This window comes from Pinus tabuliformis, chromosome 7 (genome assembly GCF_031772625.1).
Source record: "Pinus tabuliformis cultivar Carrire ecotype Pingquan chromosome 7, CPIR1, whole genome shotgun sequence".
NCBI classification, from domain to species: Eukaryota; Viridiplantae; Streptophyta; class Pinopsida; order Pinales; family Pinaceae; genus Pinus; species Pinus tabuliformis.
Window position 1 is genome coordinate 1,881,043,561 of NC_142293.1, and position 26,536 is coordinate 1,881,070,096.

Genomic DNA, 26,536 nt, shown 5'->3' on the forward strand with positions numbered 1-26,536 from the left:
TGTTCGATGAAGGTTGAAATAGGTGTTAAAGATATTCTGAGAATAGTGACTATAGTTGGATAGAAGATTGACATCACATTTTGCTTGATTTTTCAAAAACCATCCGAAACATCATATGGCACCAAATCTCTTTGCAGGATGCCTTTCCAAAATCCGAATACATTGAATAATCTGATAATCAGCAAAATAAAGTAACCTACAACATAACAGCAACCCCTTTATATTTTGATTTTTGAATCTTATCGTAATGAAAATTGAGTCGCACTAACAAAAATATACAGGAAAACCAGCAAGTGAAGTTTGAAAAACGTTTTAGATATAAAACTTTGGAATGAAAAAAAATGAAATCATCAATGATAAACATTTGAACATTTTGCTACTTGTGGAAAGTGAGACATAGCTCCTGCCTATACCCAGTGAAGCTTATGTGCAACAGAAAAATTGGGGCTCATACTGAAATCATGTCAGTGAACTGTTAGGAAAACGCGATTTCCAGAATAGGGATAAACACACACAGCAATATGCATATGGAGATTCTTGTTAAAATGGGCACCAAAATTGAAAATAAAAGCTTCTCCTAGATGTTCCACAAAAATAACTATAGTACACTTTCCACCTGAGTACCCAATTTAAGCTGAAGCTCTTTCAGTTGAGTGCATAGTTCCACCCGTTGATTCTCATATGCCTCTAGAAGATAATTTTTTCCACTAACTAACCGCTTGAGTTCAGCTAATTCTCTCTCCAATTTTTTCACACTTTCAAGGGTATCTTCATGTTTAGTCATTTCTCCATTTCTGTTCAATGAAACGCAGGGCAGGTCCTCTATTAGGTTCCACACCTTTACATCTGGATTTTTCAGTTCATACATCTGTTCCTGGAGCTTCTGTTCATGAAATCTTTGGGTTCCTCCATTGCATAGTTCAGCACTTCCAACTGCGGAACCCTTTGAGTCTGCAATTGATCTACTCATTGAGGGATCTACCATTGTATAATTGGTAATCATTGTCCCAGAGGAACAAGACATATCCACTGCATGACCTGCACAGTGATCTGCAATTGCTTTGCGCAATCGCTGAATTTCCCTTTCTGTTCCAAACAACTCCCTGTTTGCTGCGTCAAGCTGTGACTGTAAATTTGTCATGTGTGAAATTTGATTAGTTATGATTTGCTGTTGATCAGTAATCTGAGTTTGCATCTCCAATACCATCTCATCTCTTCTTTTCAGCTGTTCCCTCAATCTATGAATCACATCACGCTTGCTAAATAGATCAGAGCCTGTATCTGATGTACATACAGATTCTGAGCTATTGGACTGCTGTAAATGCACATTGGACAGATCAAGTTGGTCTGGAGATACCCATAAAGGGCTATTTGCTGTACTTTCAGAATAAATTTGAATTTCTGACAGTTTGCACTGCTGTGGGGATATTGTATGTCCACTCACTCTGTCATTGTTAAACTGGAAGTTAGCATCCTGAGGCCCTAACTTCATCTCTACTGCACCATCAGAAGCACCTGCAAAAAACAAGCACACACCATCATTACGTCATAACCACTAAAGTTTAAACAGGAAAAAAGATGAAATCAAAGTATTTCCTGAGAAAATGATCAATATAATAAGACTGCAATTATATAAAGAAACTGTCATTCAGTACCATTAACAAGTACAATGAACCAACGCACAAGGATATATATACCAAGGTTTTCCATTTTGGAAATATAAATATAATTGTTAGAGATAGACTAATGAGTACAAAAATAAGGGTTCATGCCATTCACATGCCTATTGTAACCCTTCATGTACAATCATGTCTCTAGGAGTTATACCTGTTAATGATTAAACCTATATTGTGCTTCTATGCTTACTATACCCTAAGTCTGTCTATACTATTTTATGTACATAACATTGCCTCTCCCTTCAAAAAGCATTGTCCTCAAAGCATTCTCGAAAAAGAGTAGTGTTTGGATGATTCCCTTTTCTGAAAGTGTCCTCCCTGGTCCTTTCATCATTGGTTTGGTGTGGGGTTCATTGTGATTTTAGAACTTGATTTGAATGCTTCCAAGATTTCTTGTAACTTGATTATAATGTTTCAAATTTCACCTATTTCATCTCTTACGCAATGTTGTGATGATCACTAGTATGATGCATGCTTTGACATGTAGATGGAGTTTTCTTGATTTTTCTTTCTTCTCTGGTCACAACAAGCCTGCCTTAGGACATAAGTAAGAAGTGATGAAGTCTCTGAGAGGGGCAGGGTATGAAGAGCCTAAGATTTGTGTATGAGTGCTTCTCTAATGGGGAGAACATAAAGAGTTGGAAAAACATGCATAAATCTAATCAAAAGCACACATGTACACAAAGATTTTTACCAGCAAAGATGGGAAATACTTCGTTACTATCATATAAGTATTTACAAATGATCATCTCTTCATGGACTCAAAATGGGGGCTACACAGCCACAACAAGGCTCACATAGAATGACCGACCTTTATATCTTTTGCAAGTTTCATTATACTCTCATGATAAACAAGGGCTCATAGTGACTACTAGGATGCTTCCCTGCATGCCAATCCCATATGTAAATAAGTGTATATAGACTTTAGTTAATGGTACCCATTTTGTTCTTCATTGAGTTTCAGAATAAACAAATAGAACTGTGCCTAACATGTATGCCCCCATTTTTAGCAATGACCTGCCACCTTTTTCTAATGTTAAGCTTCTCGCTAAACTTAGTAATTACAGAGTCATTACCACATCCCCTAGAAACAAAAGCAGTAATATAAATAGAGATATTAGTAGTAGTTACTAGTAATAGCACATTAGACATGGAAGTGAGAGGAAACTCAACACTTGTAGGAAGTGGCATCGACAATTATATTGCGAGTGGTACTAGAAACTACACAAGATTAGAAGAAACCACGGTTATAGGTGGCCTCCATTGAACAGCCATGAGAAGGAAAAACCACAGAAGAATATTATGGCTCCAGTTAGGAGACCTACCAATAGCATTGGTACTATTTATCTTTAATGTGCTCAAGGATAACCTAAAAATTATGCAAGAGAAGAAGCATTTTGGTGGCTAATCTTGTCCTGGTAGTTTAACCCTCTACGGCACATCTATCATCCTAGTGGGTAACGTTCATAAACCTTAAGTGGTTGGCCTATGCCCACATGAGTATTAGTTGGGTGGAGTGGAGTAGGGACCTAGTGGTCCCACACTTACAGTTAGGGCTACATCTAGAAGTATCCAAAGGTCATTACCTTATTTGCACTCACCAGGCAATGAAGCAAGTTAATTTGGTAATTTAAAGTACCCAATTATCTCATGTTATGGGATATCGACATGATGTGTGATTATATTCTTTGGGTTTATTAATAATCACTATTCTGTACCATTTCTATCTCAATAAATTTGAAAGAAAATTTCAAGGTCTTTCCAAAAATGGGACACAGTGAAGGTTCTAACCACTCATGAGGGAAACATCACATTTGAAAATTGACCTTCCAGAATCTGGAACAGCCCATTTTGCTGACAAAAACCATGATATTTCATCTGGCAAGAGTCTCAGTACTCAAGCATCAGATTGAGTTTTAGAGTGTCATTTGGAAGGAAATTTTGAGAGAATTTCAGAAAGGGGTCACAACAAAGGTTCCAATTCTTGAGCACTTTTGAGAGATATATGATCTCTGAAAGTTACCCTTCTAGAACTGCATGTTCTGCTCATGGAAAATAGTAAACTGCATTGTAGAAAGCTTTTTCTCCCTAATCAGACATCCCATTGTTGCAATTCAACGTGGAATTGAAAGAGCACTTAATGATGCATCTTCAACCAAAATTTCAAGTCATTTGGAGATGAAGTAAGTGATTGAAAAACAAAAGAGGTGAAGTGAAGTTAAAAAAGTGTTTTCTACATTGTTGTAAGATTGAATTTTTTACCTTAAGGTACAAATAATTTTACCTTGAGGAAGAAGAATAAAGTCACCCCTTGGTTCATAATTTTTTTGTAGGCGGGGAAATAAATTTGTTTTAATTTCACAGGGGTCCTTGCAATTGTGCACCCTGCTCAAACTCCATCATTTATTAAGAGTTGTATGGTACATGTTTTTTTCTATTGCACATTGCATGGCCTGCTCACACATTGTTGTCTATTGAGAGTTGCATAGTATATTATGACTCTGATGACAAAAGAATTACTTTGTAAAAATGAAGAATTTTTTCAAAATCAATATTAGAAAAGAGAGGAAAGAAAATCACTTCCTTGCAAGATGTTAACGTCAAACTTCATGATAAGATTAGAAAATTTCATTGTGTCTTGTTGCCACAAAATCTAGCTGGCCTTGTGGAGGCATACCTTACAATGTGATAACTAGACTAAGTGACAACAATAAGGTAATAGCCCACTGTAACCACAGCTACTACCCCCTTGCTCTAAATGGATTTTCATGAATGGGAGGAGTCTCAATATATAGGTCACCTAAGAGATGTTCTAGGCTTATAGGTGTAAGGTGACACAACAAGGCATCTAAGATGACACAACTTAGGAACAAGGCTTCAAACAATGAATAAGAGGCAATTTTCATCCCTTGAAGAGGCCAAGATAGGGCATGCTAGACCTAGGGTTTGAGCAATAGCATGGAAAATGGAATGTCCCAAGCTTAAGGTGCAAATAAAAGGTTTTCAACTATGAGTATCAACAAGGCCAAGGCACATGAAACCTTCAACAAGCCCTCAAGTTGAAGCTTAACCAAACTAGGGTTTCTCCCAGGGCACAAGAAATTTTGGAGAAAAATGGAGAGAATAGCCACCAAGATGGATGATTTAGTTTTTGAGGCAACCAACCCCAATCTTGATGTTGAATCCTTCCAAACTCTAAAAATCCTCCTTTAGAGAATTTCGCTCCAAGCCCTAATTCGGTTGCTTATCTTTAAGATTGCCAAAAAAAGAGAGAAAAGAGAGTGAAAATGATTTTGCGGATGAAAGAAAGGTTGATCACTAAGTTGCAGGGAACGTTGGAGAAGGGTCTGTTTCCAACCGGAAACGAAACAGAAACAAGGAAACTCGTATCGTACGGCCTGGAAACTCGTTTCCGGCCGTACTGGCCCGTTTCTCGAGGAGGAAACGTGGCCAGTACGGCCGGAAACGAGTTTCCAGGCCGTACGACAGAGTTTCCTCTTCTAACTTGACTTTTTCTTGTATTTTTATTTTTATTTTTTCACTTCTAATTTTTTATTAGGCGACTAAAATATCTTATGGATGCTTCTAGATGCCTCTCAAGTTATAAAAAAGAGGATTTGTCTGAGTGGGGCAGCCTAATGTTCAAGCCTATGGCCCTAGTGTTGATATTTACTTAAATTTTTAACATTACCATGAAATGACTCAGGATGTTTGAGAGTGGTTTCGCCCTCATTGGATTTCATATGGAGAAAGTAGAATTTTAGATCTCACTCAAAATCCAGCAGACTTATCTATTTTTCAGGATTTCAGGATTGGGGGGATTGCAATGTTTCCATTGGATTTTGTCATGTACTAAGGTATGGAACTTGTATTTAATCAAGAGAACCAACCCCTCTATGTAGGGGAGACTCCCAATAATCAAGAGCACGTAGGGTACTAGGGTATAGAACTTGTATTTAATCAAGAGCACTAAGGTCGTTCGACTATGTAGGAGGAGACTCCCAATCAAGCACGAGACAAGAAATTAGAAATTTCTCGTCACTGATTTTGGATATTGCTATTTTCATTATGTGATCATTCATAAGTAAATGTGATGTAAATTTAGAGACTTATAGTTTATGCATTGACAATTGACAATTTAATCATAATGTAATAAATTAGAATGTGTCATATATGCTTTATGATTGCACATTATTTCTTAAATGTCCTTAGATATATATATCTTGTGTTTCCCCGTTTCCAAAATTTGGGGGGGTCGCGTTTCGTACCCGTGCCCAATTTGGAAACTCGTACCCATTTCCCTGTTTCGTGCAACTTAGGTTGATCACCTAATGGACAAGGCCAGTGCCTAATCCTTGGGTGGATGGAGTCTATAGATTCTTAAAAATGGCTAAAACTTGGAAAGGAGTAAGGATATCTCGATGCCTTAGAAACAAGACCCTAAATTTTACCTTTGTGAGGGATCAAAATTCACTTGGGAGAGCTAATGTAAGATTCACTAAGGGGATTGTCATTCACATATCATACATGAGTAATGCATGCAATAATGAGACCTAGCTTCCATACAATTTATCTTCAATAACAATAGTGCAATAGAAAACCTTAGATCATAAATTTATTCCATACACTAGCCATAAAAATCAGAAATTTTCAATAATAAGCTCACTTACAAGACAACATGCATGAACAATCCAATTATTGAACCAAGGCAACTTCTCCAAAGACAAGAAATTAGCTCCAACATGCAACGATCTCCAAAAATCACATCTTGTCCAAGATGCAAAGAGGCCAAAATATCCTAAGGAGGGACGAAATAATCCAAGTGATGATGATAAATAACAATGATCCTCTCTGTTTATATGAGGAGGATGAGTTCTAATTATTAGCCTAAAAGCCCCTAACAAGTATAATCACAAAAAATGCCTTGGGTTACAAGCCAACCCACTAACTTTTGACATAAATGCTAAGAAAATCCCATACGTGTGAGTTGTGAGGCTTCTAAAGTTGAAGTCAAACATGAAAGAGGCTCCAAATGTCATGTTTTGGTGCTACAAATTGTCAAGTGTGATGTAGTAGCATCTAGGAATCATGATTTGAGGGTCGACCCTCAAATCAACCTCAATATCTCTCTATGGTCCCAAAATACAGTTGGGGCACCACAAAGGGGGCTCCAACTGCTCATGATGTCCATCTTTGCTCAAATGTTGAGAACTTTCCAAGTGCTACTAGCCCTCACAATTCTCTGAAGGTGAGATCATCTTATTAGGGCCCTAAATCAGCAACCATCCCTCATATGGTGCTAACGTCAAACTACGGGCATGCTAGGTCCAGGTGTATCATCCTGAAGAATCATCAAATGTAGTGCAAAGTAGCAGAAGGTCATGGGTGCAAGAGGTAGGATCATGTATTATATACTATTGTTGTTTGGAGGACCAAGGTTCTCAATGCTTCACCTATAAGTAAGGTTGTGGGGGAGCACCCCCTGCCCCCCAATATACCCGCTCTCGAACCACGCTCCCAAAAAATAAAATTAACAATAAAAAAAAAACAAAACAAAACAAAACAAAAACTACTCCCTAGTGGTTCCAAGAGTGATCATGGAACAATCAAGGAAAGTCGCTCCTAGATTGCTCATGAAGGGATTTCAACACTTAGAGAGTGAATTCGGGAGCAATGCTCCCTGTCACTCCCCAAACCAAAAAATCGCTCCCGACCCCCTTTGCTCACGCACTGCCCACGATGGGAAAAGTTAGTTTTGAAGGGAAATGGGAGGGCCAAGGGGAATAAAGGCCTCCTCCCCTCCCACTTAATATCATTTTATGAGTTTGTGAGATAGATTGAGAGCGTTTGAGCCTTAAGGAGGCAATTTGAGAAGATTGAGAACATAAGATTGTAGGAGCTTGCAAAGGAGATTATAGGTTGCCATTTGCAAGAGCTTGAGAGATTGAAGGTTGTCATTTGTGAGCAATTGGGAGATTGTGTTCAAATTTCTAAGCCTAACCCGTTATAAATTCCTCCTGCACTATCTGGTTTATTTCACCTACTTGTTTAATTTCTTAACAAGTTATTTAACCATATAAATACTGAAAATAAACACCAATGCAGTCTCAACCATCTACAGATCATCAATTGAAAGAATAGACAAACACACAAGGGACGTTGTTATTTTTGGACAATCGTCTTATTTTTGGACAATCGTCCCCACAAAAAACCCAACTTGGGAAAACTAGTGTGGCAATTCTAAGGGTTTTATCATTAAGCAGCTTTCTTGAGTACAACTAGGTGCCGAATTAGCTCACCCGACAGAGATATCTATCTGGCAGTAATACCTCTCTTCGGAAGCATATATTCGACAAATCTACTCCACGAAAAACTCTCCAACACTTCTATGAGGCTCTGCATTAGCCCTCCTGGCCTCTGCATCAACCTGGAACCCACTGCGTCAGCCTTGTGATGCTCTGAGCTGGCTCTCTAGCCCTTTGTGTCACTCACGCAAGCCCTGGTAGCCTCTGCACAATCCCTTTGGCCCTTTGTGTGCCTCTTGCTGGCTCTGCGTAGCCTTCTCTCCCTCAGCGTTGATCCTTCGACACTATCTCTGCCTCTCTGCTATGCACTCACTGCCCCTCGCTGCAACTCTGATCATTGGTTCGATTTCTCTCAGCAAACCCCGCTCCAGAAAATCGAACTAACTGATCAATCTGTTGATTTGGGGTAGCATCGGATGTGCTCTAACCATGAAATTTGGTGGAGAGGTTGGGGCATATGAGATCTCCAATACCCAGAAAGGGTTTGGGCAGATTCTAAACAGATCAGGAGATATTAAAATAATTAGTATTTTTAATGGAGTCCCTGAGTCTAAACTTAGGGAAAATAAAATATTAATGTGTATTAATATGAATCTGTGTTAGAATGGTCCAAAAGACATGGATCAAGCCAAATCTAATCTTAGTCATTGATTAGGGACTTAATCTCGGCCATTGAGATGTCAACAGGAAAAGTATAGGAGGAGGGTTGAGGGTCACTTGGAGAATACACCAAAGTGATCAGTCATTCTATTCTCTAGAGCGGGGTTTGCTAAGAGAGACAGAATCAGTGATCGGAGAGTAGCTGAGGGGCATTGAGTATAGAGAGACAGAGCGGCAGAGATAGTGCTAGGAGAGCAGCAGAGCAGCCAAAGAGAGAGAGGCAGGAGCAGCCAGTGCTCACGCAGGGCCACGCAAAGGCAGCTAAGTGCTACGCAGAGCACCAAAGGGGCCAGCATAGCTGACGCAGAGGCTCAGAGTGGTGATGCAGGGCCTCCTTGGGCTAACGCAGGGCCAACGCTGGGCTAGGAGAGGCTAACGCAGTCCAAATTGGGAAGACGCTAGGAATTCTGGGGCAGATTGGTGCTAAGTAGCTGCCGGAAGGATTATCCGGGGTTTCAGCCAATATATTTGTCAGAAACTAAGAGGTATTACTGCCAAGGAAATTCTCTGTTAGGTAGGCCAATTTTGGCACCTAGATTGTACTCTGATATTGCTTAATAAGAAAACCCTCAGATAGCTGAACCGGTTTTTCCGAGGACATTAGTCCAAAAATAATGGTGTCATGGTGTGTTTGTTATTGTTTCTTTTAGTTGTCGATTTGTAATATGTTGAGCATGCACTAGTGTTTATTTCTAGTATTTACATTGTAAATAACTTGTTAAGGAAAATAACAAGTAGGTAGAAATAAATCAGATAAAGTGCATGGAGGGTTTCTAACTAAGTAAACTTAGAAACTTCAACTCTGATCACTGGTTCGATTTCTCTCAGCAAACCCCGCTCCAGCAAATCGAACTAACTGATCAATCTTGGTGTATCTCCCACTGAACCTCAAGCCTCCTCTTATACTTTTTTTTGTTGAGTCTTCAACGGCCAAGATTAAATCTCTAATCAACGGCTAAGATTAGATTTGGCTTGATCTGTGTCATTTAGAACCTTCTCACCCAGTGGTATATTAATACCCATTAAAATTTTTATTTTCCTAAGTTTAGACTTAGGAACCCATTAAAAATATTAATTATTTTAATATCTCTCTAACAGGGTGGAATTTCCCCAAACCATTTCTGGGTCTTGGAGATCTCATGTGCTTTAGCCTCCACCAAATTTCATGGCTGGAGCACATCCAATGCTACCCCAAATCAACAAATTGAAGGTTGCCAAACAACATTGGAGAGCCAAAGAGGAAGGGTCTAATCTAATTCTTATTTTTCTCTTCCATGTAGCATTTGTGTTTTTTATATGTGGTATGAATCTATCAAATCTAGAAGTAGAAACTAGTTACTATAATCTATATGTTCTATTCACCTATTGTTTATGATTCCTCCCTCCTTTTATTGCAAGCAAGAATCTCAAGCTTCAATGAACATGATGGTTATATGGCTTGGCCTTATCTTGTTGGTTCCATTTTTAGCTATGATGATGGTGTCGGGAAACAAAAGATGTGATGAAGATGATGAAGAAGTGAGTAGTGGTGGATTAGGATACCTTGGAGAAGAGGAGTATGAAAATTCCTCGAATGCAATTACTGGATATTTATCTTCTAATTGTTAGGAGTTTATTTGTCTTTTCAATTATTATTCAGCAAATAATGATGAATTCATTATTGCATTCTTCTCAATAAAAATGTTGCGGAAATATAAAAAATAGAACTAAGAAATATGCACACACACACATAAAAATTTGACAGTTATTTTTGGACAATTGTCCCTCGAAAAACCCTGAAGGGAAAACCAATGCAGCAGATGAGGGTTTTATTATTGTTCAACAATTCAAGAGTAAAATGATCTACTTGCCTCTTGTTGTCGCACAGAATGTCTAGGCAGCGCGACAACGTTCAAAGTAAGGGCTCTCACTCTTAAATCCTTACTCCGTTTAGACTCTCTCCTAGACAAGTCAAGGGGGTAATCCCTAGGTGAATAGATGAGGATAGCCTGTGAAAAAAAACAGACTCTAGGAGATTTTAATGATGGATAACTTGATGAATTTAAATGATTAAATCAGATTGATAGATCAAACGCCAAAGTAAACAAGACACGACCACAAGATAGAAATAATTTTAGACCAGTGCCTTTGATATTTGAATTAACAATCAACAAAACAAGTTATCCAGAATGATTTTCAATATGTGACGAAAAATGACAATCATAACTAATCCACAAAAAAAACACCCAACACTATCACATGCAAAAGATTCCAGATCTAAAATGATAACGGTTAATGACAAGATCTAGAACAGCCAATATGATTTATCACGCCTTCCATAGAAAAATCATGAAAAATGCATTTAATAACACTAAGGAACTTTAAATTTAAGTTTTAATTATTCCTTAGGCAATAATGTTTAATGGTAACTGAAAAATTTTAAATCTTTTAATGCGACGAAAAAATGAAAAGGGCCTAAAATAAAATAAAAAATTAATGGGCCATAGGCCACATTTAAACTTTCTTAATGTTAAAGCACAAACCCTTTTTATTTTATTTTAAAATCCTTAGTCACCAAAGTTTTGAAAAAATTTATGATTTTTTAAATGTTTAGGATTTTAAATATTTTAGATTTTTTTAGACTTTTGAAATTTTATATTTTTTAGATTTAAAATTTTTTATGTTTAGGATTTTTATAAATTTTTAGATTTTTAGGATTTTTTAATTTTTTTATTTAAATAAGAGAAAAATATATAAAAATAAAATAAAGAAATAAAAATAAAAAATCAAAGTCAAAATAAGACGATGAAAAATAAATAAAACAAAATGAAACCCAAAATCGAATTTTTAAATTTTTTATTTTTAAATTTTGAGATTTAATAAAATCAAAGTCAAAAAGAAATTATAAAAAAAAAAAAAAGAGGAGACCAAAATGGGACCTTGTAAAAAATAAAAGAAATGCTATCAAACTATATGAAACCTAGAAAGATTATGCACTAACACCCTAACTACATACAAAGCTAAAACTGAAATAAACCCAAACAATATAACCCAACGTGACGCACCCAAAAATCGAAATGATTTGTGTTTGATGTTTGCTATCGCAGGTACGCGTGAGGAGCAGAGGACACAGACAGAGAGGGTTTGATGGACGGCATCGCAGGTTAGGAGGGCAAGGGAGAATGGCTGCGATGAAGCCACGTGAGGATAGGACGGAGCAGGAAGATGGTTTGATGGGGGAACCGCAGGGAAAAGGAGTTAAATGATGGGTAGTTGCGTGAGGAAGGAGGAACGAGCAACGGATTGGAGCCACAGGAGTAGAGGGCGTAGGGGATGAGGAGTTGCATATAAGGAGAATAAGGCAACGTAGGAGGGATGGAAGGTTAGCAGCGAATGATGGTGAGAAGATCCGCGGGAGATGGAGGGATTGTGTGAGGGACAGAGGGTCGAATGTTGGGCAATGGAGCAAAAGGGAAGATTCCACAAAAGGTAGCATGGTTAGAGGAAAATGCAGATCTAGACAGAACCAAAAAATAGAGGGTTTCCTCAAAAAAATTCAAAAAAATTTACAGCGAACTCAAAAACCCCAAACAACAGACAGGATTTTTGAGAGGGCTTTAAAAAAAAATCAAATTTGCACACTGAAACCCAAAAACCAAGGAACAAATCCCAGAAACCCTTTTTAATTAAAATTTTGAATTCACCTGCTGCAAAATTCCCAGATCTTACAAAAATTTTCAGATTTGAAGCTCTTAAAACCCTTAGACTGTAAAAATTAATTGAATAATCTCCCTGCAGAATTATGTTGATGAGCCTCAAGGATCTAGATCTTACCCTCCAGGGCCTAGATCTGGATTCTGCACAACCTTCAGCTTCAGATATGGAGTTGCAATACAACCAGAAACACCCGAATGATATACACAATGACCCAAAAAAACACTAAAACCAAAGTCAGAAAACCAAAATTAATTACAGATCTATGTACAAAAATGGGAGATCTATCAAATCTAGGGAGTGTGAGTCTAACTCCGCTCCCAGATCTGATGATCTGTGGCTCCCAACAGCTAGATCTAACAATTTAGCACATAAAAATTAAAAAAATTAGAATTTTGGAGGTACTAAGCTTGAAACCCTTCATGCATCACCCATAAAAATAATATCTTATGATAAGCCCGGGATCAAATTCAAATTGGGCTCTTCAGAAAACACGGATCAGGAGTTGGCTGGTTCAGCCGAGAACTTCCCCAAACACCCGATGATCTAATAATCAAGGATTTTCCTGCAAAACTCAATTCAGTCGTCAACATAGAGCGAGAAAAAGATAATAAATTTTAGATTTAATAGAGATACCTGTTATTATATTCAAAACTTAAATTACCATTCAAACCCCAGCGACTAAGCAAGATACCTGTACTCAAATCGCTCTTCAGAAAGCTATATCAATGGCCAAAAAGAAATATATGCATGAAAATAATACATCTTACAGCATTTCCATGAAGAGTAACACCAGCAGAAGTTAACTCCAAAGTCTTTCTTTATTGCTCATAAAAAAGATTACAAGAGAGAGTTTTTCGCTTAGTACACGATCAAAAGATTGGATGATCTCAACTGACAACTGACCCCCTATTTAAAGATAAATCTCCCAACGGCTAGTTCGAGTGATCCCTGTCAAAGTGATCTCGACTGTCAATAAGGATCAAAATTTCTTTTAATCTCATTCGTCAAAATTTTAAATATTGAGGAAATTTCACATTTTTTTAATTAAATGCATTTTAATATATTAAAAAATTGAAATTTTGCATTTATTTCCTCAAAACTTTGACTTTGACTTAACCCCAAGGACCTAAGATAAAATTTAACAAAAATAATCAACTAACCTTAGTCCCTGGACCAGTTAAGATTTAATTTTTTAAAGGACCCTAGAATATAGCCTTTGGAAAATTTAAAATTACCTAGGAGCTAGGACTTACGAAGAGATAAATTATTTTTCTAACGCTCAAGACATTTTACATCATGATCTTTTACATTTTTTACATCTCAAGGGGGAAAACCCATTTGACCAAGACCCTCATAGACTACCCATTTCTGCGACACAAATATAATCTAGCAGATCAAGCAATTTGTAATAAAATAACCTAACCAACTAGTTAGGATTACTCCCAAATCACTTTTACATAGACTCAATCTAGCACACTAGGACTCCCCTAACATTCTGGTGACAAAATCCATTCCGGCTTTGGGGTAAGCCTGAAGGAAAACTTTTCCGATCATGGATCAGTGAGACAAAAAAACCTTTCGAAATGTAGATCGTCATTAGAAAATTAAGTTTACCTAGGGAATTACATACACGACACAAATCTGCTAAGATTATTTACAGTTTACACATGTAGAAAGGGTTTACAATATAGGATGATCCTCAGGTTGATGATGATAGCTAGATGGCAGGAACACATCGATTAGGCGCTATCCCTTTTGCGAAAAAAGGGGGTGTACTTCTATGGGTAGTTGACACCTAGTGGTCAACACTTCTTACTGGCAAAGCTCTGGCTAATACTAGCAAATAAAATGGAAGACAGCCTTGTCTCCCTCTGCAACCGATCTGGCTTCTCCTACCCACTCACACCTCCTCCTAGAATTCGCACTACCTTCTTGAAGTGCGCAGATCCGACTAAGGAAAAGTCCATATAGCCCTAGAACACCTCTAGGAAAGTCATCATGCTTCCCTCTGTCTTTGAAACCCACTCGCTCTGCCTCCAGGACATTGATCTGGCAACTGTCAACTAGAAAATAAAACATGGCTCCATCAGCAACTCGCACTGGGTAAATTGGCTATCTCGTACTACTATATTTGGCCTCCTTTGCAAATGAATTCAGCCTCCTCTTTCCAGTCTCCCGGACAGTGGAAAATACTGAGGAAAATCCCTCTGAACTCCTACTCTCAAATCTTTGTTGAAACCCTTGCTTCGATGCTTTCCCTAGCTTCAACTACGCCCTTGCTAAATACCTACAACTAGATAGTCGAACTGCTCAACTCATACACTTTGTCTTCTCCAACCCCTTGGACCTGCTCTTATAAGCTCTCGTTGGAGTCTCAACAGCCACGATTACATCTCAACCAATGGCTAAGATAAATTTGCCTTCATCAATAGAAGCCCCTAGAGTAATGAAGCATCAAAACTGATAGCTTGTAGGCTTGAATGTATACCTAAGCAGGTGTCCTTTCGTGACTGGGCATGTCTTTTAGACATGCATTTTCACTTAACTTAGTGAGTATTTAACATAACCAATATTTGATTATTTAATATTTACATTTATTTTATTTATTTACTTGTTATGAATTATATTCATAACATAGCCCCTTCCTTCAGAAGCTTTGTCCTCAAAGCTTTAATGTTGTTGATTTTCTTCACTTAGTGTCAGTCATCTTGATGTATAATCTGGAATTCATCTCGTCATGTAGCTCATCAATAATATTCCCCCTTTTTTTTAAATATAATTTTTTTAATAATAATATTTTTTTTTATAATATAGTTATTGTGCAACGAAATTATGTGGTGCCTGTTATAATGTTGAACCCCAATATAACACTATGTATATTAACGTATTTATCGAGCCGTGTATTTGACGTCATGTCTTTCAACCTGGGGACACCACGTTTGATGGGAGACGTCAGTAGCGTTTAAACGAAATGTATGGGTGGACGGTTTGTCAGCTATCCGAACAAGGGAGCACAAGCCTGCACAATCGTTCACTGTGTAGCGTATGGGCAGCTTTTGTGCAGCGTATGGGCCCAATGTGGCCATGTTCTTCCTCACCGTGCTCCTTGTGACATCGATCATCATTGTGTGGAGGTCAATGCCATAGAAACCCTCGCCTTTGAGCCCACAGTTTCAGACACCACAGTGTCGTGCGATAACCCTCAATGTTTTCATTAACAATTGCTTTAATCTATTCTATATTTTTATCTCCGTTCAAACTGTTAATACTCTTAAGATCCATGCTCCAAGTCACAGGAAGGTGGGACTGTTTAAACAATTCTGGGTTTCCAAATTTGCCCACATTAGTTCCATGGTTTTCAGCGCTTGTATAGTTGTCTATAACACTCTTTGAAAAGAAACATTTGCAGAATCTTGGAACTTTTGTTGCAACATTCCTCGTGCTAGCCAAGAGATTTACGCAGAAATTTCTGAAATCAACCACAAATCTAATGCTAATGCTCTTCACTTTTTCCAAATATTGAAACCCAGAATGAAAGAAACAAAGCCTTATGTCTAAAATTTTAGTGAGACTTTCCCTTGTTGATTCTTTGATTCGATCAAGCTTGAAACTAGACTTCGTTGAAGCCATTGAAGGTTCTTGAAACCATTTGAAATATTCTTCCAGTCTCGTTGAGTTTGGTTGAGTTGTAGAAGATGTATACCATTTTAGTTCTGATGGAACAATACTGTGGGTGCTGAAGTAATTGCTTCCAACAGTCATTACAGAAAATATTGAAAAACAAAAAACCAAGATGTTCTCGAAACACCCTTGAGAGCATCACTCTCGGCTCAAGCATTTTTTAACATCCAGGGTTGAACCTGTCAATGATTTATTTCTCTTCACCATCCTGCCCACACTGATCTGACTAGGATTTAACCACACTTGTCTTGAATTCTAACATAAAATCCTCAACTAAGATAAAGTCCATAGAAGATTTTGCTGGAGCACCCTCAATTGATCAGTGTTATCTTCCTTGAGGATTCTTTCAAACTAATTCTCAAGTTTGTTGTCAATGGGCCGAATTTTATCCAAGAAATCTTGTATCTTCACAAGACGAGCAATCACAGGATGATCTCGGACAGAACGGCCTTCTGCTTTTAAAATTAAGTAGAAAACAATGGATTGGCAATAGCACAGCAACAACAGCTGCTTCACCTCCAGATAGTTCATGCCTTCTTTGCTTACATTTTTGTTACCTTTCACCTTTTGCAGTAGAACCTGAACAATTTTCAGGTTATCAAGTCCATCCTTAAATTCTGATAGCAGTCCCACTAACTCTGGAGCATCACTCATTACAACTTCCATCTGCTGCTCTTTTGTTAACGCATTAATATTCTTCTTGACTTCCTTAAATGCTACAATTTTACCATCATCAACATCTTTGCCCAGTTGTCTATCTGAAGTTTTCTTTGATTTCCTCCTTTCAAGCCTCCCTTCATGTTGCTTCACAGCCTCCTGCAACGTTTCCTCATGGGCATCTAAATTAGCATTGCTTTCATCTTCCTCATCCTCATCTAGACCAAAGTCTTCAGGACGGAGTGATTCTGCTTTTTTTCTTTGCAGTCTTAGTACCTCGGCCTCTTCAACTGTCAGTAGCTCATCATCACTAGATTGGATTTCATAGTCAATATTATTAGCACTATAATATCGATTTTTTCCTTTGCCCCATGCTGTTTTCCTTTCTTCCTCTTGTTCATCAACTTCTTCTCCCATTAGTTGTGCAGCCTCATTTAATTCTTCATTTGGATCATCATCTTGATCATTTCTTGCAACATCTTCATTTTCAATATTATAATCATCTAATGCTTCACTTTGTTTCGTTTCTCCATGGCTATCATCTTCCTTATTATTGATTTCCTTTCGACATGCTTTAACTTCTGCATATAATTTCTCTAAACGTTGAAATGCTTCTTGAATTTTACTAAATTGTTCAACGCATTCAAGACGTGAACGTAATGGCACATTGTGCGGCAAACAACATTCAAAGACCCGCATGATTATATTGTGCGCCATGACTCTGATACAACTGAAGCATAAAAACACCTCAAGCATTTTTTCCACCTCTTTTTGTGTTTTCGTCAACGTGGTTCTAAGCTTCTCAGACCCAGGAGGCACATACCCTGATGTAGCCCCTTGAGTTATAGCTCAGCACATCTCAATAAATAGAGGTGAACGTGCAACAATAAAGGATATGAAATTTTGATTAGAAAAAAAGGCAATGGTGAGATCAAGCTCTTCTCGTTTCTCCTGCTGAAAAATCTTGTCCATTGAACCAAGTGAATTTGCCTTTCTTTTTGTTATTTGTCTCCAACCAGAACTCTCAAATGGGAATATGTTGCTGCTTTTCCTCAAGAATGGAAGGGGGTCATCATTCTTGGTTTCTTTTTTTTGCGGCCACATTTGCCATACCAACATTGGACTCTCTTTCCATTTCTTTCCTCTTTGGTAAAGCCACCTTTGTACAAGCTCCAATTCCACAACTTGCTAAAGCCAACAAATGACCTTTCACACGGAAATATGTGCTCCTGGAAGTATTGTGGCAATAGCTGCATTTCCAACTCACATTGCCTCCTCCCTTCACCTTACTGGGTGGCGCTTGCTCTCTTGTGACATATTTCCACAAGCGATATTTCTCAATGTTACATTGAGAAGGAAGTCTTCCCTCAACATTACTTGCAATAAAGGGAATACTTGCAGCAAGCTCTGATGAAATTGGGAGAGGAGGGGCATTTCCAATGGGAACATTCTTCTCCTTCCTTTGCCCCTTCCCTGTTGCCCTTGATTGAGCCACAAATGTTGTAAAAAAATAAAACAAAAATGCACAAATTTGAAGAAGAAATGCATATGCAAACTGCTGTAATAAAAAAGCAAAAAAAAAGAGAGCAAATGCACTTACCTATTGCTTGAATCTCTTTGAAAACGCTCCCACTCTCTTTGCTCCTTGCTCCAAAACACCCACAGCAAAATAGACAAGTGAAAGTGAAAAGAAAAGGAAGCAAACTCGCCTTTTAACGTCGCGTGGGTTGCCTTTTTTCAGATTCGTGTCCCAATCAGACACGACATGTCCCGATTTTCAGACACGAATCGGGTCGAATCATGTCTAATTCGCTAGATTCGTGATTTGTGGGCCTTGGGGGACGAATCCAGTTTCATAGTATATACTAATTAATTATTTAGTAATTAGTTAATGAAGAGGTATGTCCCTAAGAACATGACATTGGTGAAGAGGCACCTGCCTAGGATATATAAGCAGGGCCTCACCCTCATTTGTAATCATCTCATATCTTCTATACATATATATAATATATTACTATCCTATCATGGATATTTATTTTAGATCTTCTGAGTATATTGTTAAGTATATGAACCTTGTTCATTACATTGGTATCAGAGCATCCCTCTGAATATACGGACTTTGTTCATTACATTGGTATCAGAATTGTTCGATCCTCACGCCACAACCGCTGCACAGAGCCAATCTGATCCAACCTTTGATCATTGATATTCGTCAACCTTATTTTCATTGAAGCGTTTCGCTACAAGAATTTTGGAGACTCTCCATTTCGCTGTCAAGCCTTTGCCCATTAAATAAATAAAAAATAAAAAATAAAATATATATATATATATAGATAAGTGAAGCATATATATTTATTAAAAAAATTCAAAAAATATATATATATTAAAAAATTAATTAAAAAGGAGAATAAAAAGTCTTTAAAAAAATCAAAATACATATATATTGAAATAAAAAAGCGATAAAAAAGGATAAGAGGTTAAAATTAAAAAAACACTATAAAGAAGAGTTAAATGAAATTAAAAACAACAAACTTACCTATTGTTGCAACCCACTGCACACATCAACCATCGAGCTGCCAAACCCACTGTTGGCATCCGCGCCTCGCACGCCACCACCATTTGACGGTCATACACAGCCACTAACCACAATGTCGACAATAAGTTGTTCACCCCGAGCCGCCACCTGCTCTTTGACGTTGTTAGCGTCTGCACAACCATTGTTCGGGCATTATCCTTGAAGCCAACTACCGCCACCAAGTTTTCGTTGCACATTTTGATCCCCCCACCGCACTGCTCTACCCAACAGAGATAGTACCCTCACTGTTGTGAAAATTCTATCACTGCAACAACTGATTTACTTTTCCTACTTATATCATAAGTTATTCGTGAAATTACTTCAACAAACATTAAAATAAATATTGCTGCAGATATCACACTGTAATACAGAAACAAACATATGCACACATTGACAGAGTTATTTTGGACTAACGTCCCCGAAAAAACCTAATGTGGGAAAACCAGTGCAGCAAGGGAGGATTTTATTATTTAGCAATTTTCTTGTACAACAGGGTGTCACACTGGCTTACCCACAAATAGACAAACTACCAACAATTTTCTAAACCCGTAGGCCCTAATGACCTCTGCTACTGCCTGAAACCCTCTGCATCAGCCTACTAAGGCTCTGCGCAGACTCTCTGGGCTTCTGTGTCACTCCTGTAGCCTCTGCGTAAATGATGCAGGCCCTTCTGGCTCTCTGCGCAGTCTTTGTTGTTCTATACTTGCTGCCTCTTGACTGCTCTCCAAACCATTGGTTCAATTTCTTAGCAAACCCCACTCCAGAAATTGAACTGACTGGTCTCCTTCAGTTTGTTATCCAAGTGCCCCTCAACCCCACTCTTATACTTTTTCTGTTGACATCTCAACGGTTGAGATTAAGTCCCTAATCAACGGCTAAGATTAGATCTAGCTTGATCGATGTCTTTTGGACCATTCTAACACAGATTCATATTAATACACATTAATATTTTATTTTCCCTAAGTTTATACTTAGGGACTTCATTAAAAATATTAATTATTTTAATATCTCATGATTTGTTTAGAATCTGCCCAAACTCTTTCTGGGTATTGGAAATCTTATGTGCCCCAACCTCTCCACCAAATTTCGTGGCTAGAGCACATCCGATGCTACCCCAATCAACACTCCCTCTTAGCGAGGATTGTGCTCTAGCAATACTCGTCACTGAGTATTACTCTGATCATCCAGCATTGGTACCTGTGCTGATGCTAGGCCTTCCTGCCCAACATCCTCTGCACTGCTGCCTCCTGTACTTCTGCCCATGATTCTGCTACTGCCACTGTTGCATCTGTACGACAACTCTCTCTGCATCCGTGTTGTCGTTGATCATTTCTCCCAACACTGCATTTGCACTGCAACTCCCTCTGCATCTGTGTTGATGTTGGTCCTTTCTCCCAACACTGAATCTGCACTGCAACTCCCTCTTCATTCGTGCTGCTAACACACTACTTCTGAAAGGGGTTCTTTACCATCCCCATCTTTTCCCTGAAGTAGTCAAATTTTGACTTTCCAAGGGCCTTAGTGAGGATATCTGCCACTTGTTCCCCTGTAGGAGTGTATCTCAATTGTACAACTCCTCGTTGGACACAATCTCTGACAAAGTAACACCGGATATCAATATGCTTTGACCTATCATGAAATACTAGATTCTCAGAGAGTTTGATGCAACTCTGATTATCACACATGATCCTGGTCGCCTCCATATCTCTTTTGAATAGGTTTACTAGCAGTTTTCTGAGCCATATGGCCTCACACGGAGTTGTGCTTGCTACCATATATTCTGCCTCAGACGAGCTTAGAGCCATGGATTTCTGTTTCCTACTGCACCAGGAGGTTATTCCTGACCCAATGTTGAAACAGTACCCAGAGGTACTTTTCTGATCCACTGAACTCCCTGCCTAATCTGCATCAGTAAATCCACTCAACCTGATTTCCTTCCCCTTGTTGTACAAGAGCCCATAATCAATTGTTCCCTGTAAATAACTGACAACATGCTTGGCTGTTGCCCAGTGAGCCCTCTTTGGTTCCACCATGCACTAACTGAGGGTGTTGACAGCGTAGCAAATATCTGGCCTGGTATTGACTAGATACATCAGGGACCCTATGAGTTGTCGATATAGGGTGGGATCAACATCCTTGTCTTCTGATGCATCAATCTTCTTCCAGTTGGTGATCATTGGCATAACCATACATCTACAGTCTCCCATCCCGAACCTTTTCAGGATTTCTGTAGCATACCTTTCTTGCCCAAGGAAGATTTCTCCTTTCTACTGCCAAACTTCCAACCTTAGGAAATAGTGCATTCATCCCAGATCCTTCATATCGAACTATGTGGCTAGATTCTTCTTGCAGTCTTCAATGAGTCTGAATGCTCCTGTCAAGAAGAGATCATCCACATATAATACTAAGATATGTGGCTCGCTCTCTACGACCAGATAGTAGAGATTCGGATCTGCATCACTCTTGACAAACCCCATCTTCTGCAAGTAGCCATCTATTCGACCCCTTGGTGCCTGCTTCAGCCCATACAAGGTTTTCTTCAGTCTGCATGCATGAGACTTCTCATGAGTTTCAAATCCCTCTAGTTGTTCAATATATACTTCTTCTTCTATTACCCCGTACAGGAATGTCGTTTTGACATCCATCTGATGGATCTCCCATCCCATCTGGGCTGCATGAGATATCACAGTCCTAATAGATGTATACCAGGCTACCGGGGTGAAGGTTTCCTCATAGTCAATCCCTTCCTTTTGAGCATACCCCTTAGCCACAAACCTGCCCTTGTATTTTTCAATACTGTCGTCCGCAACATATTTGATCTTGTAGATCCATCTTGAACCTACCACAGATCTGTCTTGAGGCCTTGACACCACCTCCTAGACATCGTTCACCATTATGGAGTTATACTCCTCCACCATCGCATCTAGCCAGACCTGATGCTAAGCTGCCTCCTTGAAGTTGGCAGGCTCTCCATCCTTAGCTACTAACGCCTAATACATATCTGGTTGTTTTCGCTCCCTTTTACTGTTCCTTGGCTCTCCAATGAAGTTCTTTGCATCACGCAGAATCTGACGAAGTTCCCTGCTGGTTCTTCCTCTGTCAACAGGTGCTTATGTTCGCTCCTCTTCCTCATCCTGAGAATCTTCCTGATTTGAGGAAGGATTCTTCACTTCCGTTGGTTGAAGAGGCATGACCAACGGATCCTCTTTCGATTGCTCCTTGGAAGGCATTTCGCAAAACGTTTGAAAGCTCTATCCTCCATGAACTTTACATCTCGTCGTACTACTACCTTCCTGCTTCCTGGAAGATAGATTCTGTATGCCTTAGCATTCTCGATATATCCTGCCAGATACCCCTTTTCTGCAGTCTGATCCAACTTCTTCCTCTTTTCTTCGGATATGCAACAATATGCCAAACTCCCAAATATCCTGAAATGACTGACTTCAGGTGTCTTCCCAGTGAAGACTTTCTCTGGAGTAATCTTGCCCAATGCCCGATGAGGAGTCTTATTTTGAACATAGACAGTTGTGTTGCATGCTTCTGCCCACAGGAATTTTGGCATATCTTGATCATACAACATGGCCCTAGTTGCTTCCACAATAGTCTTGTTTTTCATTTCTACCACCCCATTTTTCGTCGGATTGTAGGAAGTTGTCCACTCTCTTCTAATGCCCTCCATAGCGCAATAATCAGTGAAGTCCTTGTGGACATATTCTCCACCATTATCTGAGCACAAGAATTTTATTTTCTTCCTTGTCAGATTCTCCACTAGAGCCTTGAACTCCTTGAATCGACAGAAAACCTCATCCTTGGTTTTCAGAAAATAGATCCAAGTTTTCCTCGAGTGGTCATCAATGAAGGTAAGGAAATACTCAGCACCGCTAAGAGCCTTGACGGACATAGGTCCGCAGATATCTGAGTGTATTAATCCTAGTACACTTTTGGCCCTATGGTTGCTCCTAGGAAATGTCGCCTTGGCATACTTTCCTAGAGCGCATCCCCTGCATACATCATCTCGTTCCGTACTTGGATCCAGAACTCCTATTATAGTGCTTCTAAGAATTCTCAGAGCTCCATGGTGCAAGTGACCTATCCTTTTGTGCCATTGGAGATTCTAGTTGTCATATGTACAACCTATTACTCTTGATCCCGATCTGGACTTTCATTTTACAGCTCGGGTGTTTGACGTATACCTTTTCCTTGATGAAGTAGACGTCATAGCCCTTGCCTTGTAGTTGTGACACAGAAAGTAAGTTCATCCCCATTCTTGGCACATGCAGCACATTTGTGGCACGGAACCGCTCTCCCGATTCTGTCTGAAAAAATATGGTACCCTTTCCTACTGGAGTACACTTTGCCTTATTCCCCATGGTGATCTGAAGTTCATCTTCTCTTCTCGATATTCTGAGAAACACTCCCTGATTCCCGTCATTTGCCACGAGGCTCCACTGTCTATATACCATACTTCTAATGATGCAGCGCTAGTCATGCACGCCACTTCTTCTTCCAACCTAGAAGCCAACATAGAGAAATCAAAATCTCTCTCTTGTGCAATCTTCTGAAAATCTGTGTAAGTCCCCTGAGGTGGATGCCTCTGCATCGTGGTCTTGACCCATAACTGATTTTCCCTTTTTGTCTCTAATTACTTCCTCTGATACCATCTGAAAATTCTATCACTGTAGCAACTGATTTACTTTTCCTACTTATATCATAAGTTATTCATGAAATTACTTCAACAAACATTAAAATAAATATTGTTGCAGATATCACACCGTAATACAGAAACAAACATATGCACACATTGACACAGTTATTTTGGACTAATGTCCGGGAAAAACCCAATGTGGGAAAATCGGTGCAGCGAGGGAGGATTTTATTATTCAGCAATTTTCTCGTACAACAGGGTGCCAAACTGGCTTACCCACAAATAGACAAACTACCAGCAAGTTTCTAAACCCAATGTAGGCCCTACTAACCTCTGCTACTGCCTGAAACCCTCTGCGTCAGCCTACTGATGATCTGCACAGCCTCTCTAGGCTTCTGTGTCACTCTTGCAGCCTCTGCGTGGATGACGCAGGCCCTTCGGGATCTCTGCGCAGTCTCTGTTGTTCCATACTTGCTGCCTCCTAACTGCTCTCTAGGCCAGTGGTTCAATTTCTCAACAAACCCTGCTCCAGAAATTGAATTGACTGGTCTCCCTTAGTGTGTTCTCCAAATTCCCCTCAAGCCTCCTCTTATACTTTTTCTATTGACATCTCAACGACTAAGATTAAGTCCCTAATTAACGGCTAAGATTAGATCTGGCTTGATCCATGTCTTTTGGACCATTCTAACACAGATTCATATTAATACACAATAATATTTTATTTTCCCTAAGTTTATACTTAGGGACTCCATTAAAAATATTAATTATTTTAATATCTCCTGATCTGTTTAGAATCTGCCCAAACCCTTTTTGGGTATTGGAGATCTTATGTGCCCCAACCTCTCCACCAAATTTCGTGGCTAGAGCACATCCAATGCTACCCCAAATCAACAACTGTCATGTTGCATTATAGACACAGTACCGCTAACTTCTTGTATTCTCAACAACAATCTTGTCTATTTTCTTTGCATCATTCCTATTCAATGGCCACTACCCTCCATTCTATTTCTTGTTCCCTAACCACCAATTCAATATGCACATTGCAAACAATATTATTTTGGAGGAAACTAAATATTAATTTCTGAAACTTTCGTTTCCAAGTGTTGAAATCTTCCACAAATTCATTGGTCAATTAATTAATCAAGCCATTGCAGCTGGGATAAGGTGTGAGGGCTCATACAAAAAAAAAAATATATATATATATATATATTAAATTAACATAATTTTAACCCTGAAGCTCAGGTAAATCAAAATTTAAATCTAAGTTGAACCGCCAAAAAGTATTCTATCATTAATCTATTTGAAGGTGATCTCACTAAATATTGAGAGGCATCACATATAAGAGAGGAGAAGAAGCAACTATTGAAAATTTTTCAATATTATGTAAAAGTTTATTAAAAAAAAATTAAAAAGAAAGACTTTCAAGTAAAAGTCAAGCATCAATATCCAAGGTGGATAAGTGGATATAAAAGAAAGGAGAAGAAAAAAGATTGTTAAGGGAAAAATAAAATAAAATAAAAGAGAGAGAGAAAACAAAAGGTATTTAAAAATTCTCCATATATATTATAAAATATATAAGGAAATATAACATATAAAATTCAAGGCAAAAGTACAAGGAAAACATTATAAGTGAAAAGCTATTTGAGATACAAAAGGGAATTATTTAAATAAGTTCTAGTAAGCCAGAAATATTCATAATTATATTAAAAGCAATATTAGATTAAAAAAAAGGGTTACCTTTAAAACCCTAAGTTCATATTGACAAAGCAAAATGGAGTGTAATTCGGAAATGACAAAAGGAAGATTTTCAGAAACTTTATTTAGTTGCGCCCCGTTGCTATTTAAAATTAAGGGGACTCTTGCAGGGAAAAATGTCACTATTTCTATTTCACTAAACAAAGATAAAAATTATATAAACCCTAAAATTGCAAACCAATTAGTGATTCCCAAGTCAAATATAATCGAAAGATTAGACTCTCTTAACAAAAGCCAATATGACAACCAATTTACAATTAAACATTGGGGATTATCTATTTGCATCACAAATCTTCGTTCAAACACTATGGAACGATCAAGGTGACGTTATTCTAGAATCACCCTCAATGGAATCACTAGGATCTTTTATCCTAAATACGAAAAAGAAGTTTTTGACATTTTCCTACGGCAAGAAAAAAATAACATTACAAAACATCACATTGAATCCAGATTCAGTAACACCAAAAGACATACAAGATATTTCAAAAATAATTTTTCAAGAAGGGAAAAAGGTACTACAAAATATGCAAAAAGAAGTTGACAAAATCACCACTGACAAGAATGAAAAAGTTTCTCGGCTTAAAGACCATAGTGAAAATTACTAATGCAAATTAAGAAGCTTAAGAAGGATAACAAGTCGCTAAAAGACAGGTTAGAAAAACATATTCAAGAAGAAGCATCGAAGCCTCTAGTCGTAACAGTACAGTTTGAAGAAAAATGAACAAATATCGATCCAATCAATATTATAACTCAAGAGGATAAACCAACTGAAGTCAAGACATACTAAGAAGTTGTAGTTCAAATGTCAGAGGTTTCAAGTGAAGACCCAACAAGTAACCAAGTGACTTTTGTACCTAAAGGAAATCAGATGCTTCAAGTAAATCAA

The 26,536-nt window shown here is 38.3% G+C and overlaps 1 protein-coding gene across 1 annotated transcript in view; it reads right to left on the reverse strand.

The window, feature by feature from the left end:
- Window positions 1-294: 294 nt before the first annotated feature.
- Window positions 295-26,536, reverse strand: part of LOC149255991 (uncharacterized) — a 204,439-nt gene continuing 178,197 nt past the window's right edge. Inside the window, exon 4 of the mRNA XM_089460622.1 lies at window positions 295-1,515. Coding sequence (XP_089316748.1) covers window positions 599-1,515 — 917 coding nt within the window. The 3' untranslated portion in view covers window positions 295-598. The remainder of the gene's footprint in view (window positions 1,516-26,536) is intronic.